Source organism: Poecilia reticulata, linkage group LG2 (genome assembly GCF_000633615.1).
Source record: "Poecilia reticulata strain Guanapo linkage group LG2, Guppy_female_1.0+MT, whole genome shotgun sequence".
Classification (NCBI taxonomy): Eukaryota; Metazoa; Chordata; class Actinopteri; order Cyprinodontiformes; family Poeciliidae; genus Poecilia; species Poecilia reticulata.
In genome coordinates this window covers 19,096,207-19,115,507 of record NC_024332.1, presented here as the reverse complement: position 1 = coordinate 19,115,507, position 19,301 = coordinate 19,096,207, and the positions used below count along the sequence as shown (strand labels likewise).

General features: G+C 41.1%; 1 protein-coding gene across 1 annotated transcript in view; it reads right to left on the bottom strand.

The window, feature by feature from the left end:
- Positions 1–3,718, bottom strand: part of LOC103481395 (NACHT, LRR and PYD domains-containing protein 3-like) — a 4,410-nt gene extending 692 nt beyond the window's left edge. The window contains exons 1-7 of the mRNA XM_017309072.1: positions 3,630–3,718; positions 3,153–3,248; positions 2,581–2,670; positions 1,967–2,041; positions 1,815–1,893; positions 1,471–1,699; positions 6–784 (exon numbers count right to left, since the gene is read on the bottom strand). Of these exons, the coding sequence (XP_017164561.1) occupies positions 6–784; positions 1,471–1,699; positions 1,815–1,893; positions 1,967–2,041; positions 2,581–2,670; positions 3,153–3,217 (1,317 nt within the window). The 5' untranslated portion in view covers positions 3,218–3,248; positions 3,630–3,718. The remainder of the gene's footprint in view (positions 1–5; positions 785–1,470; positions 1,700–1,814; positions 1,894–1,966; positions 2,042–2,580; positions 2,671–3,152; positions 3,249–3,629) is intronic.
- Between the last annotated feature and the right edge of the window lie 15,583 nt (positions 3,719–19,301).

Sequence of the window (19,301 nt, the reverse complement as noted above, 5' to 3'; positions counted from 1 at the left end):
CTGGCCTGTTCCTGATCTCTGAATCTCTTCCTGAAGTACTCCTTCTTCTGGGGGTCATTGAACCCTCTGACCTCTGTTTCCATGCCAACACACTCAGCAGGGATCTGATTGGCTGCTGCAGGTCGTGTGGTTATCCAGAGGAGAGCAGAGGGAAGCAGTTTCTCCCTGATGAGGTTTGTCAGCAGAACATCCACTGAGCTGGACTCTGTAGCATCAGTCAGGATCTCCTTGTTGTTGTAGTCCAGAGGAAGTCGACTCTCATCCAGACCATCAAAGACGAACAGAACCTGGAACTGTTCAAAGTTACTGATTCCTTTGGTTTCAGTAAAGAAGTGATGAATCAGTTCCACAAGGCTAAACTTTTTCTCTTTCAGTACATTCAGCTCTCTGAAGGTGAATGGAAATATGAAGTGGATGTTCTGGTTGGTTTTGTCTTCAGCCCAGTCCAGAGTGAACTTCTGTGTTAAGACTGTTTTCCCAATGCCAGCCACTCCCTTTGTCATCACTGTTCTGATTGGTTGATCTCTTCCAGGTAGGACTTTAAAGATGTCTTCTCGTCTGATTGTTGTTTCTAGTCTGTGTGGTTTCCTGRATGCTGTTTCAATCTGTCTGACCTCATGTTCATCATTGACCTCTCCAGTTCCTCCCTCTGTGATGTGGAGCTCTGTGTAGATCTGGTTCAGGACAGCTGGGTTTCCTGCTTTAGCGATTCCCTCAAACACACACTGGAACTTCTTCTTTAGGGAGGATTTAAGTTTATGTTGACAAGGTGAAGGAACCAGTTCTAAATAAAACACAAAAACAACCAAATCAGGCGAACCTGTACTTCTCCAGAATAATGGAAATTCATGTAATTATTTGTCTACTTCCTTAGTTACACCATGTTTCCATCCAATTGTCATGTGATGTTTTAGCTAGCTAATAAAATGTTGCAAAAAAATAAAAATGCTAATTGAGCATGCTTCTATCTACTGGTTTGGATCAAATCAACCAGGCTACACAAAGCATGAGGACTGGACTTGAGAAGCTCTGCTCTAAACTTACATCAGGAAGCACCTGATGTTTGCAGAAACAGAKAACAGATTTAGACGAAGGAACAGCAGACACTGGGCTATCTAGCATGTTCAYCCTCCACCACTTAATGGTGAAATCGAGAACATCAAGGATAGAACCGTTTCTACCAATAGGGCACTAGATGCCTGACACCACAACAAACACTGATTATGAGTGAAACATCCAGGATATTTCAGGTTCTGAGACACCAGGTGAGCCCATCTGGCCCCAACATCCTAATTCTTCCTCTTTCTGATACTCATTTACCTTCAACAGATCCTCCTCACCACTTCTGGATAGAGTTACTGCCATGTGATTGGCTGATTCGCAGTCTGTTTTACCAAATTACCTAAGTGTACCTGATAACATAGACAGTCGGTAAACCAAGCAGGAAATGTTTTATAGAAATCCTCTTACTGCTCTGCAGACGTTCAGCCAGCTCCTCCTGCTTCATCATCCTCAGGAAGTTCAGGGTGATCTTCATCACTGCCTCTCTGCTGCTCCTTCTCTGCTCTTCATCCTCACCCCCCATCGCCTCCTCATCCTCACTCTGACCCTCTGAGCATCCTGGGTCATCTGGACTCAGAACCTTTTGGATCTTCTTCAGTTCGTTCTTCACAAATGTGACAATGTTTTCCTCCAGCAGCTGGAACAGAATGAGAAATGAGGGACACATCAGACTAGATCTAAACATCAGGTCCATGTTGGACAGACTGACAGTCCTCTGATCAACAAAGACTGAACAGAACCGATGTACTGACCATAAATATGGAGTCCAGCTCTGTTTGGTGCTGCTGGACAGACGGACCAGTGGGAATCTCTGAGCTCTGAAGGTCCACTCTGTGGAGGAACCAGATAGTAAATACCCTTATCTGTACATTTAACATTTATATTGTATTCAGATGCTAATTACCTGTTGGGAGCAAACTGGAGTGGTGGCTCCATGGACGCAGCAATGGATAAGCAGTTATGCGTGGGAAAGATTCGACTRGAGAGTAAGAAACGGGTAGCATTAGAAACTTTCACCATGATGTCTCCATCAGGATGTTACAGGGAGARAAAATTAAAAACAGAACCCAATTAGCTTTGTCATCTGATCCACCTGGATAAAATCAGGTTCTATMGATTCTTCCAGCGAGTTTGGCTTTGAAAATCCCAAACGAAAATCAGAGCTGCATAAAAGTAGCACAAATGTTTGACACTAATTTTGTTAGAYTTGGGTAGTGGAGGGAGGAGGGGCCAATGGTTGAACTTTTGACCTTTAAACTTTCATTAATATCTTCAAACCAAAAGCAGCAAAATAAAATGTTTTGCTGCACAAACGTAGCCCAGTTATTTTTATGATTCCTTTGACATAACCAGGTGAACTGATGTTTGCTGGGTGGCCATCAGGCCATCAGTCATCCTGTCTCATTTTACACAACACAGCGCTTCATTTGTTGCTCTTTGGCAACAAATGAATCTGGTTACACACAGATGGAAGATGTTAGTTTGTTCCTCTTGAAATTAGTCATAAAATAAAATTACTCTTTTCCAGKGAACTGCAGCGGCGGCTCCATGGACGCAGCACTCTTCTGAGATGAGCAGAAGGAAGTTGGCCCATCCAGGCACCTGTACCTGTCAGACAGAGAGAGAGGACAGCAGGAGACCACTTCAGATAGGGGCTGATAAATGTGTCATGATGTAAGCTGTCATATCAGTTTATCAATAATTATAGGTTTGATTTTTATTTTAAATATCTGAAACGCTGCCAAGCCTTTCAGGAAAGGTTACGTGTTGGGAAAGGTGCTGTGACCTTTCATGCTTTATCCACAATGTATTGATTGATTTTTAAGCAGCTAYGAGGCACGATGGTGAAACATGAAGTTATGTGGCCTTGTAYAGCCACATGCATGCTGGGAGTTGTAGTTTTTATCCGAGAAAGGAGCTAAAGGTAACCGTTGGAGCTCAGGTGGATGAATACTGAAATGTTTTATGACTGAGAGACTTTTTGACTTTACCCTTGAAAGCAGCAGATTTCTACAGTYAGCTCAGAGTTTGAACAGGACAGGATGGAAATGAGAMTGCACATAAGTCTGGAGGGACAGATGGACACTCACCTCTGGTCCTCWTGTCCACACTGAGACGGTCCAGAGGGACGGACTGCGTCCTCTCCGTCCTCCATGCTGCTCTGCTCACACACCGTCCTCCTTCATCTGAGGAGGAAACACTCATCATTCACCTCAACGTCAACTCTGATCGCGCTTCACATGGTTGCTATGGAAACATCAGCCGTTTCCTGTTTATATCAGATTGTTATAATTCTACAACTTGTCCACTAGATAGAGCCAAAGCTGGTAGTTTGACGTCGTCTTAGATCTGCTGATGTTGTAAAGACGTAACTTGGATAAATCGGTAGGAAGTGACGCAGACGCAGTCTGTCCTCTGATGTGTCCTCCAGCTGGACATGGAGACATCAGATGAACAGACAGACGGACAACGCGGCCCTCCGGGCGGTCTGGGCGGAGCGAGGAGCCTCGAACAGAGTCGCAGGGTTCTGGACGGTTCTTGTTCTGGACGGGTCTGAAGGAACTCACCGAGTTGCCGCTGATTTTCCTTAAAGTTGATTCTGTTCCCTGATGRATCTTCAGTAGGAAGATCCACGTCACAGTAAAAGTGAAAGTAAAACAAACACCCACTCAGCCGTTTGAATCAAGCTTTATGTAACATCTGTCTACAAAYAGACAATCCTGTTATTATTATTACTAACGGGTTTCAAGTAGAGCGGAACATAGAAGATCATGCCACWCATAATAAATTCCCTCCTGAAATGAATGATTGCTGAGGACAATTATTAACAAAACYAGTAATTTAGATCAAAGTTWCCAAAATTACCCACCTGTTTATCAGGAAAATGCCAAATGGTTCAGTCTGTTGTCTATAAATATCAACCTGATTAAGGTTTTATGTTCATATTAACTGATGGAGGAAAAAGACCAGCTCTGTTGTTTCTGAACAGAAAGCTACTTCACATGTTTGGAATAAACACAAACATTTCTGTCGCAAGAGTTTATTAACAATAATAATTAAACACTACAGTTAAATACTTCAATCAACAAACTCACTAAGGTAGAAACACTCATCTGAGAAAAGATTARAGATTGATGAAATAAAGATAAAAACAGTAAAAATTATAAGAGATTAGAACAAAACATTTTTAGCACATTTGTATTGGAAACGCAGYTATTTATGTCTCAATTCAGTTTATTTATTTAAGATKAAATTGGAAATKAAATCAACTAATTWATCTTAGTTTGCACACAGCAGCAGAAATATGTAAAAATAAAACATGAAGTAATTCATAGGATCATCTGTAGTTATATCACAGTTCAGTGTCAATCTGAACACCAGGGATTGTATTGAGGAGTTTTGTTATTGAGGTCAAATTAGCTCCAAATGAGTTAATATTAGTTTAGACTAATTGACAAATTGGTTGTGTTCCAAATAACCAGATCACAGCATTAGTTTAGCAACAATTCACTCTGCAAAACCCAGCTTTTATTTTGAAATCCCAGCACTTTCAGAAGGGGCTTGGGGGGTTTCTTAAAGAGACAGAAGCCAGATTCAGGGAGTTAAAGTTCACCATCATCTKGTGGATTCATCCGTCCATTCTCCATCGCTGTCTGCTGGTTGGCAGCTTCATCCTCGTCCTTCTTCTTCTTACAACATCGATAACAAGCTGCCAACAGAACATGAGAGAGTGAGAGAGTTTATCTTCAGACCAGCTGACAGAAACGTCAACGCCACTGACCTGCTATAGCAGCCGGGATACCAASGATACCAAGTAAGATCTTGATGAAARTTGGCCAATCCATTTCATAGTTGTAGACTTTCATCAGGACAGGAGGACAGGTGGACAGTGGGTCGGGGACATCTGGAAATAGACAACACAAACAGTCACTGCTGATCATTACCTTATTATGTAATATAAAGTCTGAAGACATCAGGAAGAGGGTTTAAAGTCTGAGATGAAGAGCAGTTCCAGCTGGAGACAGTCACACAGATTACAGATTATTTTCTGCAATCTGTTAAAACCAAATGTCACAAAATTACGGAGCCTCTAAAGGGACATTGAAGGCAGCCCAAACCTGAAACCTGAGTTATCTGGTGCACACCAGAAAGTTTATTTTCCYTTCAATAGTGTACTGTAAAAATATTTTATTAAACCTTTTAGTCTCTACTGACACAAAAATACCAAACAGGAAGTGACATCATTCACACACTGAATAAAAAGACACACACATTTTTTTCTCACTGTCTCACTGTCTGAAGACAACAATTTTGTTGTTTAATTAGAAACAACAAAATTATTTCTTAAAAATAGTTAACTGCCAAAAATATAGTGAGAAAATGGACGTGGTTCCTCCAGTTCTGTCAGGAGGAACAGACCAACTAAAGCAAACTATTGGGAGAAACTTATTGGAGGAAACCCAACAGCTTTGACCCAAATCACRCATCTTAAAGACAGTTATCCTTGATCCTGATGTAAACTTGTAAACTTCTTAATTCGAAGATGGTTACAAAWTTTTTTTTAAAAGTTCTTGCTAAGTTTTCTGGCATTTACTTTTTGCGATTCTAGCTGACCTAAAACAAGACAAGTTCGGTTTGATTTAACTTCAGTCAGTGAGAAACAAATAGTGTCACGTAAAAAATAGTATGTGTATCTTAATTCAGCATATATTAATTTTGTCTGAAGTGTAAATGTGTGGGTGACCTTTTCATCTTTGACCTGTAGCAAAACCAAGCAGAGGAACAGATAGGATGTGGAGAACAGCCTGGTTACAGATGTTTCTACTCTAAYCCAGAAACAAGTCAGCTTTARTCTCAATGAAGCTGAGAACTGAGGAGGTTCTCTGTCTGATTCCAGCTCGGATCCTGCTGTGGACCAGTTGACCTCAAGAGGGCGTCGCCTCCAGACTCTTGAGTCCTTCGTCGCCCATCGTACCRACTATCTATGAGCTTTTGTTCCATATTTTTTCCCAACACATCTCAATATGATCAGATGGTTTGATTCACCAACCAGAAGCTTACATCTGTACTTCAATGACCTTCAGGAGTCACTTCCTATTTCCTCCATGTGTCTCCATGACAACCCCCACCACGAGGATCTACCTCAGACCAAGGGGTCTCAGTAAAATGTAACAAAACYAGAATGTGTTCCTGCTGGTGTGGGAGGTAGAACAGGAGGATCGTACCTGGTAGAAGAAGCCTGAAGGTTTCCACCTCATCATCCTCCTTTGTCCCGCAGGAGACCAGCCTGCTGTCCTCAGCAGAGACGTTTTTAATCACCAGCCGGGTCTCATCCGTCAGATATTTGGTCTGATGGTCGTAGCTGGACACTGCTGGAGAGGAGAACGGTCCGATTCTTACTCGGGTCTGGTTCTGGTCCTCCATGAACCAGAAGACCTCAGTGTGGTTAAGGGAGCAGGTTAAAGTCACATCCTGACCCGGTTCTACAGGAACATTCACCAGATTCTTTGCCTCTGAACYRACCAAAACCAGCAGCAGAACCGTCCCCAGCAGATTCATCAGACCCAGCTGTTGCTGTGAGGCAGCAGAGAGACTCAGCTACACTTCCTGTGAGCGTCTAATCAGAGTCACCTGACCTGTCAGTATATAGACACCTTTTATTCCAAACAGGAAGTATTGTGTTGATGAGGATGACTCTGTGAATGTAAAGAGGAAGGTGCTGTGGTCAAATGAGACCRAAACTGAAGTTTTCATTCACTGAGAGTACTGAGATGGAAACGCAGAGACCCAAAGCAAACGGCTAAAGCATCACTACAGTGGTGTCCTAGTCAAAGCTCAAAACTCAGCTCAGTTGAGTCAGATTTAAAGTTATTAGTTCACCAGCAGAAACCATCCAACCTGATGGGTAAAATCCCAGAATGAAGATGAGAGAAACTCAAAGCGACTGATCCACAGCGCCTGCAGGAGACAGAATGAAGAACTGCAGGAGGCTGAAGATCTCTGAGGATTCAGTTTGTAATCAAACATTTAACTTTATAGAGAACAATTAATCAGATTAATCATTAACTTTAGTATACAGACTGTTGAACTGGTCACTCAGATCAGAAATGAAGCCCAAAATCAAAAAAACATTCTTTGTCTGTAAATCTGTACTACCAGAAATAATCAGTTTTAGCTTCTCCTGATTCACATTCTGTAAAAAAAAAAAAAACCTTCTCTTATCAGTCACTTTTAGCATCTGGTTATTAACCAGTTAATCCATAAATGCATCACCTTACTGTTTGTTAATTCTGTTTGAGAACATTTTTGTGTTTTTAAATCTTGTTTTGAGACGGTGCAGCTTCTGTCCACTAGATGGAGACATCCAGCAGCGTCCCGGAGCGACAACCAGCTGAGGACAGGCTGTTTGTCTCTGACGGGAGACTGGAGGGACAACTTCTTTACTTCTTCAGCGGCCAGGAGGACTCTGGTCCTGGTTCTGGAGGGATCCATTATCTCTGCTTTAAAGGTTGGTGTCTGATTTCCTTTTGATTCTGCGGAGAATAAAACTGTATATAATGCAGTTCTGGTGAGCAAACAGAACCAGAACTTTGGTTCTGAAGCTGCATTTGCTGAGATGTTGGATCTTGACTTGTGAAGAGGTTCTGTTCAATTCGTTGATTTTAAAGATGCGGTTCTGAAGAAGCAGGTTTAGATGTTTGCTGATCCAGATTCTTTTGTTTTCTCTGTGTTTAGTTCAGACTTTTTATCATGAAATCAAATTTATTGTAGAAACTGTGATTTCTGGAACAGGTTCTTTTGGACCCAGTTGAGGTTGTTGTTCCAGGAGGGAACAGGGCTGAYTGCTGTTAGAAAAGGTCCAATCAGAACCAGAAGATACATTTTTGAGATAAATCAGTAAGACCAGTTTGATGGTGAAATTAGTTTATTTTGCAGAACTGCAGCAGAAACACTTTAGATTGCAGAATATGACTATAAAAATGAACAACCACATTTTTAAATAAACCAAATTATTGCTGTTAATATTTTACTGCATTACAAACTGCACCTTATTTGACCCYGTATGAGTGGCTRAAATGTTTTTACAGTAGCCTTCATCAAATAACAATCAAACATCTGAAGTAAATATGATAGAAGGAGCAGACAGAAGATGTCTTCCTGAAACGGACCAATCAGAGGAAACAAAAAATTTTCAAAAGAGGATGTGCTTCTTAAAGAGATAGGAGCCACAACAGATTCAGGGGGTTAAAGTTCACAATCATCTGATGGATTCATCTGTTGATTCTCCATCTCCATCTGCTGATCGGCATCTTCACCCTCCTTCTTGCAACAACAGTAACCACAACAGCCTGCAAACAGATCATGAGAGGATGAGAGGATGAGTTTATCTTCAGATCAGCTGAGGGATAAACCTCCACTACCACACCGACCTAACAGAGCAGACGCACAGCTGATGATCAACGATACGCGTTTCCAGTACGCCAGGTTCTCATATACAGAGGCAGACGTGATGGGGACGTCTGGCTGGACAGAAGAACCGTTGGACAGGAAGACATCTGGACAAAGACAGACAGACAGACAGACAGACAGACAGACAGACAGACAGACAGACAGACAGACAGNAGACAGACAGACAGACAGACAGACAGACAGACAGACAGACAGACAGACAGACAGACAGTTACTGCTGCTCATGTAGCTGAGAGCCTGGTGAAGATGGAAAGTTCTGGAGTTTGAAGGTAAACGAAGGTAGAAAATCAGAGAGCTGAGACCAACACACAGCTCAGTAATAATTTTAATGAAGCCATCTGGACTTTTCTCCTGAGCAGAATCAGATCTACAGAACCAACCTGAGATGATCAACCTGACCGGGTCTCCATGAACTGTTCCACCGTCTTCCCTCCTCTCACAGAAGTACATCCCGCCGTCGTCCACAGAGAGGTTTCGGACCGTCAACCGGTTCCTAGACAGAGAATATTTGGTATTCTCCAAGTCAGGAGAGAAGTAAGTAGGAACTGAAGAACCGGTTGGTCCGATTCCTGTTCTGGTCTGGTTCTGGACCTCCATGAACCAGTAGACCTCAGTGTGGTTAAGGGAGCAGGTTAAAGTCACATCCTGACCCAGTTCTCCAGTAACATCCACCAGTTTCTGGGCCTGTGATCCGACCAGAACCAGCAGCAGAACCATCCACAGCAGATCCATCAGCAGTTTCTTCCTGAACTGGAACCAGAGTAGCGCTGCTGGGAAATGTGAGAATCTGTTACTTCCTGTTTCTGTTCAGAAACCACCAACCCCCTCAGACGGAGGAAGGGGTCTGTGGTCTGACCCGGTTCTACTGACAGGCAGAAAATCCCTCTGCTACGGTAACATGAGACAAATGTTCTGGAGGTCTTGTTGTTTGGACTCCAAAATATAGTACAAAAGCTACAGGTGGAAAAGACGAGTTTAGTTCAATCCTACAACTGTACAATGGAAAGAGGAAGAGGAAGGCCAAAGGGACGCACTGAACCAACTGGTTTAACTGAGAAACTGTCCAAACTCAGTGCTRATTTCAGGACATTGAAGAAACGYCCTAAAGACTGAACTGGAGAAACAAAAACCTGCTGATGGTGTTGATGTGTGACTGACCTGAAAACGGCTTTGACTCAGTTTGTTTGTGGAGAAGAGAAACCAGGAAAAAAAATAAAAATAAATAAATAAAACACATTTGTCATTGAAGTAAAATCAGRCTACATAGTTTTTGCTGTAATTTAGATAAAATTACCAAAATAATTTGTTTGCTAAATGTCAGAACATTTAGTGTGAACTCTAGTAGAAACTTGTTTCAGTTAATGTGGTTTAAAGTGTAAATTTGAGTGAACTTTTCTTCTTCGTCACCAGGCCGACGGGATGTGGAGATCAGCCTGGTTACACAYGTTTGCACTCTGACCTACAAAAACAGGTAAGTTTGAATCTCAGTTCAAGAGGAAAACCAAGCAGAACGACTGTAGTTCTGTTTTAGTAACTAATCTGATGTTGGCCAGATAATTGATCCTTTCAGACGCACTTTGATGTCACCTTCTTTATTCTTTGAAGGAGATTTGATTTCCAGGTGAATTTTGTTGACAGGGCAGTGGGGCAAAGCACCATGGGAAATAAAGTGTCCTCCTGACTGGCTGAATGAAGGGACCTTTGACAGTCGGCCTATTCAAAGACATCAGTTCAACCAARAGAAAATGTGACATTTCATCATCCAGAAAGTTCCCCATTTGTCTTTATTGAACAGACAGATGGGGCTGAAGTCTTTCCAAATGTTTCTGATTTGATCTTTGAGTTGCAGCTCGTTGCACAGCCAGAACTGCCTGTTGCAACTGKGTCGTTCTGAAGCCTGGATAATTTTACTCAAGGGTCCAAAAAAAGAAAAAGACAGCACACAAACAAAGGAAGGTTTTTCTTTTTATTTACATTTAACAAACCTGAATACATGTGAGTTCAGCTACAACATTGTACCTGATATCAATCAGTTTCTTGGCAGACCAGATCCAGTAGACCTGATGATACTTCAGCTCCGCTTTGCTTAGAAGACTGGAAAATAAAGACAGAAAATKTTTGTTTTTCTCACCAGGTTGCTCAGGAACCAGGAAGCCCAGTTGAAGGTTCTGCTGGACTTTAAACATCTGCAACAAAATAAAAGTTTTAAAAATTCACATCAAAGTCTCTCTGATTTCATCTCACCACTTTTGGGGGCAGAACCAGCAGCACTTCTCCAGAAACATCTCCCCTAGAAAAGACAAATTTAATCTGTAACTTGACAAGATTCTTTGTTTGTTACCCAAATAAAGTTCTGAAACATCTTAACAAAAGCTCCTTTTATTGCAGCCACTTCAGTTTTTGCCAAATTCACCTGCAGTCTGGTTCTGTATGGACTGACCTGAAGCCACACCAATCAGCAGGCCCCACTCTGAGACRGCCCRTAACCATGGCAACAAGGCACCCCTCTTCACCTCAACACCTGTTGGAAGTCTGGTTGGTTTACCGACTGAAAGCGGCCTKGAAAGCAGCGTGATCAGGSTGAGGTTTGTTAGACACAGGCTGGGATGATCTGCAGAACAAGGAAACAGCTGAAGGAAAGAATCAAATCACTACTTTCTCCACGTTCCAAGGAAACAAATCATATGAAGTGATTCAGGAATTTCCATACAATCCTTTTATGTGAACAGCAGAAACAAATTTACCTTTTTAAATTAAGAGTGAAACTTGAAATATGAGTGATAACTCATGYGAATAAAACTCCTTTTACTGGATCAGGTCGATGACCCGGGTCACCGTCAGGTCAGACAGTCCAGCTGAACCTCCAGGCTCTGCAGCAAAAAACAGAAACAAAAACATTGGGTTACAGAAGAGATACTGTGTCACATCCTGTTGGAGACTAAACCAGCATGCTGATAACCTTTGACCTTTASTTTTAGCTGGAACAAAGATAAAGCGATTCCATAGAACTGGAGACATTTCTATTGTTTGCTTAATTATCCACCACCACATGGGGGCGATAGAGKCCTGGTTCACACGGTGCTGCTGATGACATTTTAACTGCTCTTACATTTTAAACACTTTGGTTTCGATTCACTATTAAATAATTTCATGCACCTCAGTTTTTAGTGTTGTGGTATTTAAGCATGTTAAACTATTTAACCAAGTTTCTACAGCATCACAGTAGAAATTAAAATAAAGTCAGAACAATTATATAGTTGTCTTATTCATCTTTGCACAGAAGCAAGAAAATAATCTCAGCTGAACCTTCGCCCCTGTAAGGAGTTCCTTCCTGACCCACCTGTGAGCAAACAGTCGCACTGAGCCACAGACCAGGTGAAGAGTAAAATCCACCAGCAGGAGGCAGAAGGCAGCCATTCCTCCAGCCCAGGCAGAGCTGCAGTCAGGTCATCCATCACACCTGCAGAGACGATGCGGGTCAGAACCAACTGGAACCAACCCAACGCGGTGGCCCTTCCAGAACCGAACCAGGAGGCTGTGGATCCTCAGCTCTGCAGAAACAGAATGACTTCTAATGTTGATCAGTTACAGACTCTGATGCACTTTAAATTATTTTTATTCATGAATGCTGCAGTTTGTGTTTCAGTCATCTGCACGATAAAAAGGTGAAGCTGAATTTCTCTGCAAATAAAGAAAATGTTGAAATTAAACAGAACCGAACCAGAACCTGAGCGAAACTGAACTGAACTCCTCTGGCTGGGAACTGGTTCCCTTTTATCCGGTTCCCCACAGGTGAAATAAAATAGATGAAGGAAAGGGAATTGGTGATACTCAAGGGTGAAATAAAATAGATGAAGGAAAGGGAATTGGTGATACTCAAGGCAGTAAACAGGAACTGGGAGGAAGTAGCTCAGAAGAAGAAAGGATAGTTAGGAGGAAAGTTGTGAGGGAGGAATTTAAAATAATATTAAAACTTAAGAACGAGGAAGAACAAGATAATATCATAATATTTGTGGTGTCAAAAGAAATTTTAAAAAAAATAATTGGAGATGTTGAAATTGTAAAGATTTTGAGAGATCGAAACCATTTGGTAGTTTGTAAAAAATAAAGAACAAAAGAATAAGGCTTTAAATGTGGATAATATTTGTAAAAAAAAAAACAAGAAAAACAACTGTTGGAGAACAAAATCATGGGAGCAAACAAAAAATGTGAGGAGTGATTTATGGGATCCCTCTAGATCAGGGGTGTCCAAAGTGGGTCCTGGAGGCCCGGCATCCTGCATGTTTTAATTCTCTYCCTGGTTTAACGCACCTGGATCAAATGAYGGCTYATTGGAGGCCTAAGAAGAACATTGAGATGTTGAAAAGGTTGTTACTAWCACCGCAGGGAGAGAACTRAAACATGCAGGATGCAGGAGCTAGAGGACCCACTTTGGGCACCACTGRTCTAAATGATCTTGATAAAATTAAGAGAAGTGTTGTAGGTGCAAAAAGTGAATAACCTGAAGAGATTGTAAAAAACAATGAATGGAGAAAAAGTAGGAAATTTGTCAAWGCTCATTGAGTTTGAAGAAAAAGAGCCAAAAAACATCAATGTAGGTTATCAGGTCAGGCCTTATATCCCTCCACAGAGGGATATAAGGCCTGATTGAAAGCGGGAGTGTTCTCCATTTATTAAYGTCTTTCTTAAAGTAACAGCATTACTTTAGTGAACGATTCATCATTCATAGCAAAGGATGAATCTGCAGCTACAAAATATGAAAASCTRAGCTGCTACTGCTGGACTGAACATCCATACAGAGTATGGATGATCTGATGATCAATATGGATTAACAGATTAATAACTGGACGATGAAAGGGACTGAAATGAGGTTTTTACAGGATGTGAATCAGGTGAAGCKGAAACTGAACTGGATGATTTCTGGTAGAACAGATTTACAGACAAAGGTTTTTCATCTTAAATCCAAAATGTTTATATTTTTGGCTTCGTTTCTGCTGTGAATGGCCATTTTAACAGTCTGTATCCTCTAGTTATTAATTCATCGATTAGTTGACAATGGTTTCACTAATCGATTGATCTGTTTAATTGTTCTCTACATAGCAAAACATTTGTTTTAAACTGAATCCTCAGAGATCTTCAGCCTCCTGCAGTTCTTCATTCGGCCTCCTGCAGGCGCTGTGGACCAGTCGGTCTGAGTTTCATCTTGATTCTGGGATTTTCACTTTTCCTATTAAGTGACGCTTTGGGTCTCTGTGTTTTCATCCCAGCTCCCTCTGTTTCCTCAGTGAATGAAGAGTTCAGTTTTGATCTCGCCTGATCACAGCATCTTCCTCCTTACATTCAGTCTTCCTCATCAAAACAATACTTCCTGTTTCCACCTGGAAGTTAAGGTGTCTATAAGCCATTGGGTGATTATTGGATTGAACAGCTGGATTCTGAACTATAAACTGGGATTACAAGCACCACTGAAGACAAAGTTTGGAAATCAGGGAACATTTCTCCACTTGAAGCTTTTGTTTGTAGAGATGAAAAAATGTGAAAAATGAGGTTCAGATCAGGAAACATTAAGAGTCTGACTTCAACTGATGAAATGTTACTTGATTTCAAAACTTCATCACTGCAGAGAAAACGTTACAAAATGCATGATGTGGATTTTCTGTGTGGCTTGTTGAATATTGACAACACAAAAAATAGATGAGGGTGAAAACACACTCCAACTTTTATTGTTTACACTGAGAAACAAACTGGACTATAAATTTTAAACTCCATCACACATTAAAACCTCCAACAGGTTGAGAGAAGACAGATTTAGAGTTTGGCAGCGAGAGGAGAAAAGCTGCTCGCTCCGCGGTCAGCCTCTGGTTTCACACTTCACAAACGGAAAACCGAAGAGAACAACGGCTGCTGGCGTTTCCTGTCCTGTGCATGTTGATGGGGCCAGTTCAGATCCTCACTGGGCAGACTGGACCAGCTTCATCCTCCTGGACCCTCCTCTTCCTTGTCCAGTAAAGCAGAGCAGAGCTGCAAACAGAACAGCAGTGAATCAGTTCAGTTTCACCACAGAACGATTCATTATGGCGTTTTAATGTGTTACGTTAGAAAAGGCTGAAACAGAAAAATAAAAAAAAACATCAAAACATCACATCAAAAAACGTGTCTAAAACTGTATTTCCATTGAAATGTGTGCAAGACTTGGTCAATTTCACATCTGCAGTTTAATAAGGAAACACTGCAGTTTTCTATTTAAAAATGAATGTCATTAAAACCACATGTAAATAAGTTTGTTCACTTGATAAAAACATAACACCCTACGACACTCCAACCTGTCTTCTTCTTTGTGGTTTCCAGCAGTAGCAACTTCTGGTTAATAATCATGTTGTAAAGAAATGTTTCCTTTGCAGTTTTGCTAAATAAACCACTTTCAATAAAAAAATCCGCTGACCTGTTAGAGAGAGCAGGAAGCTGAGGATCACAGCAGAGCGGTAGATGATAAAGGTCATCCTCTGAGATTCACAGGAGCAGGAAGGAGAAGTGCTGATGTTCAGCTGGACCGACGGACTGGTGGGACGGGTTACTGGAAACACTGGGAACAAACCAGTCACTGCTGGTCAGTTAATATCTGCTGACTTTCATCTCAGCTGAAAACATCAGAAAATAAAACGGCTTAGTTCAAGTCTGAGGAGATGAAGATCAGCTCCAGATCATTAACTAGAAACGCAACAAACCTTTGACCTTTAAGAGTTTTTAAATATTCAAATTTCTGCCTTAAACCTCAGAAATGATCAGTTATTAGGAAGTATTTATGTATTCTAAAGAGGAAATATTATGAAATCTTTTATATTTCCATTTGTGTTTCTGCTACTTCTATAAACAATCCAAGCATTAAACATAAAAAAGAAGAAAAAAAATACAACACACAGTCATTCTTTGGCAGTAAGTTTATGTTTTTGGTGTCTGGAAAACAAGCCGTTACAAAACCCTTCAGAATGGAACGTCACTAATCAGCAGGTACCGTTACCTAGCAACCACAGTGAAGCTCAGCTTGTTACCTAGCAACCTCACCTAAGCTCCAGCATATTTGGTCAGCTCATTTTCCGGCTGTACAATGACTGCTGGAAAAGACAAGAGTTTTGTTGTTGGCTTATCAACCAGAAATCACTTGCTAGATTCTGGCTGGTTGTGCGGGAGACTCCACTTTTGCTTTTCAAAGATATACTGTTGTATGATTGAGCATCTGTTTGCAGCCATTTTCATGTGCGAATGTAAACATTGAATTGCGGGCGTGACCAGCAGCAGGTTATTTGAATTTAAAGTGACAGAAACGCTAAAACATCTCAGAATTGTAAGAACTGACCGGACTAAAAAAACTGATCTGCTCTGATCTGACCAGAACCAGCAGCAGATCCATCAGCAGCTTCTACCCTGAACAGGACCCAGCAGAGAACTGGATTCTCCTTCCTGTTCAGTGAGCTGACAATACAAGTGGTTGATGAAATTACAGTCATCAGAGGAAGTTACCCATCGGGTCTGAATGACCACTTCCTGTCCCGTTACAGTGAATTTGTCCAGCATAAATGTCTAAAAATGATAATAATGAAGTGATAAAAGCAGCTGTAATCTCCATCAGCTCTTTCATTTCAGACCTTCATGGTGCAACACCAGCTTCTGCATTCACTAGACATTTATTTTGACTTGACCGTCTCAGCTGTGCAGCTTCCTTTAGACTAATTCAATAATAAAACATTATTCTTCATGATAACATTCATACCATGGTAACCAGTTCATGTTAAACTCACCACCATGTTTTAATCTACAGTTAAAAAAAAACACACTAATGAATTTCTTCTGAGTTAAAATTCTTTGCTACTCACCTGGTAGAAGCAGACTGAAGGTGTCTTTGTAAACGATCTGATCGTTCTGTTTCATCCCACAGTAGTACAGCCTGCTGTCCTCAGCAGAGACGCTTTGAATCACCAGCTGGTTTCCAGACATGAAGAACTTTGATTTAAAGTCTGGAGAGCTGTAGAAAAAGCGCGTTGCAGAAACAGTGCATCCAATTTCTATTCTGAACTGGTTCTGGACCTTCATTACCCAGGATAGCACTCCATCCTTAACAGAGCAGGTTAAAGTCACATCCTGACCCAGTTCTCCAGTAACATTCACCAGGTTCTGGGCCTCTGATCCGACCAGAACCAGCAGCAGAACCATCCACAGCAGATCCATCAGACCAGCTGCTGCTCTGCTGTGAAGCAGCACAGAGACTGATCTCCACTTCCTCTGAGCATCTGATCAGAGTCACCAACACCAGACTCGGCTCATAAGACGGAAGTGAAACTCATTCACCTCCAGGAACCGGGCCAGGCTTGGACTAGACCACAACATTTCAGTCAATTTTTCTATAGATGATAGAAAAACAGCAGCAGCTGCAGGACGACTGCTACCAGCTATACAAACACAGCAGCTAAAGCAAGCTGCTTGACTAATCCGCCTTTTTCCTAATGTACAAATGAATGTAGGTGGTGAATGTGTACATGGGAACATGTGTGCTGTCATTAGGTTCCATATATCTATGATTGATGGTTCATATGCATATATGTGGTGTGGATTTGTATCAATACATTTTGCTGAGCTCATTATAGCAGCTCCTTCTCAGAGCAACTGTGGTAAAATGTTGAAGGGTTAACAGAGGAGCCATGTTGGACGAATTCCTGAGGGAAGAGCAGGAGCTTCTTAAAGAGACAGAGACAAATTTATTTTCATTTAGGTTTCACTTTATTACTGGAGTGACTGCATTGTGCTATAAAAATGGCACTTTTCCAGTAATAAGCAGTTTTGAAACATGTTATGTTGTCTAAAGTAAAATATATAAAAAGTAATATAAGACTGTTAAAAGAAAAGAAAGAAGCCATTTGTGTCTGGATTCTTTTTATCGCCCATCAAAGGGTGAATTCAGGAGCATAAACAGTACAGAAACAGACAAATGGATGCAACAGATTCACATGGAGAGAATCTTGAACAATGATAAAAAAGACAAAATATTAACATTTACTTTCTAAATGTGCACCTGCAACTAAAACAACTTTTAAAAATCTTTAAACCTTTAAAAACTAAACATTATTGCTGAAACAACTCTAGTGAATTCTGAGGAAAGGCCAAACACCCTGTTATTCTTATCAGTGTTGAACAGGCTCCCTCTTGTGGCATAAATGAGTTACAACAGATCCAGTAACAGGTTCATTCTCAGGCTTGAAGCATCAACACCAACTAATATCACATTAATCATTCATACAATACAATCAGTCTAATCCAGTGTTTCTCAACCTTTTTTGGGCCAGCGCCCCCCTAGCCTTTATCCAGGTCCCTCATCGCCCCCAACCAAAGAATTTGTAGGCTACTTTGCACTGACTATTATTATATCATTAATATAACTATCACTATTGAAGATGTTTTGATTTTTATGCTTGTTTCTGTATTTATCATCAAAAATAATTTCCCAGAGAACAAAAAAGCCATGAGAATAGAAATTATTTTCACAGGCGTCTACAAAAAATGCAATGAATATTCAAGTTAAATTTGGTAGGCCTAACAGCAGCCAATAAGATTGGAAAAAATATTCTTATTCTTTGCCATTTTCTAGTTGTTAAATATTCCACAAAATGTCCAGATAAAAGATGTTCAACATGCCATTTTAAACTTTAAACTATTTGCAAAACGACTGAGCTCTGCAACATTAAAACATGGATAGAACTGTAACTACATTAATCATAGCTCTTCTCTTCAGTGTTTCTGTAGGTTTCTGGTGGTGCAGCTCTGTGCTGCCTTCAGGAGAATGGGAAATCAGAGTATCATCCATAAAATTTCACCCACATGGCATTTACTGTGCAAACCATAGCTTTCAGGAGGGGCATCACTTATCGTTTATTGACGCTCACCATCAGTAATCTTCACTCATCACCTGCTGCGCCGCCTAATCGTCATATTTCACATCATACCAGTAGCAGGAGCGGAGCTGCGCCAAAAGCTAACAGACACTGAATAGAAGAAGAGCTGCCATCGATACAGTTGCAGCTAAGCATGATTTAATGTTACACAATACAGTTTTASCARGTTGCTCAAAGTCTAAACTGGTATTATTGTGCATTTAAGGTGTAAAGTTTACCTTCGACCAAACGCCCCCCAAAGGGATCTCAGCGCCCCCTTTTTGTAAAAATGTCCGCCAACGCCCCCTGCTGTCCTCTGAACGCCCCCCGGAGGGTGGTACCGCCCACGTTGAGAACAGCTAGGTTAAAATGTTTGATCTTCATTTAGAAATTTTATTCAGTGAATCAGGGATTTTACTGAAGTAAAACTAATGATACTTTATAATGACGTTACTGAGGTAAAAAGACAAACAACAATGTAGGGGAAAATTACTTCTAAAAAGGTGTTTTTCTAACAGGTTATGAGAGTAATGGTTAGTTCACAACAAACGAGTTTGGCTGAACTCATCACTCACCGTCTCCTGTTCACATCTAAACAAAATACAAAGTTTGTTAACGTTTATTTAAAGCTGTGGTTCCCAAACTGTTAGCCTCTGGGGTTCTGGTTCCAGGTAATCAGGCCTGCAGGCTGGAGTTGGTCACATGTTGTTGTTGTTGCTTCTCGTCTCTCTGCTGGTTTTACTCCAGATGATCCCAGTTTGTTGGAACATGTTAGTGACTCACCTACCTGAGATTCTGCTGCAGTGACAGATTTATTCCAGCAGGTCGGTCCAGAAGGAACTGATCAGA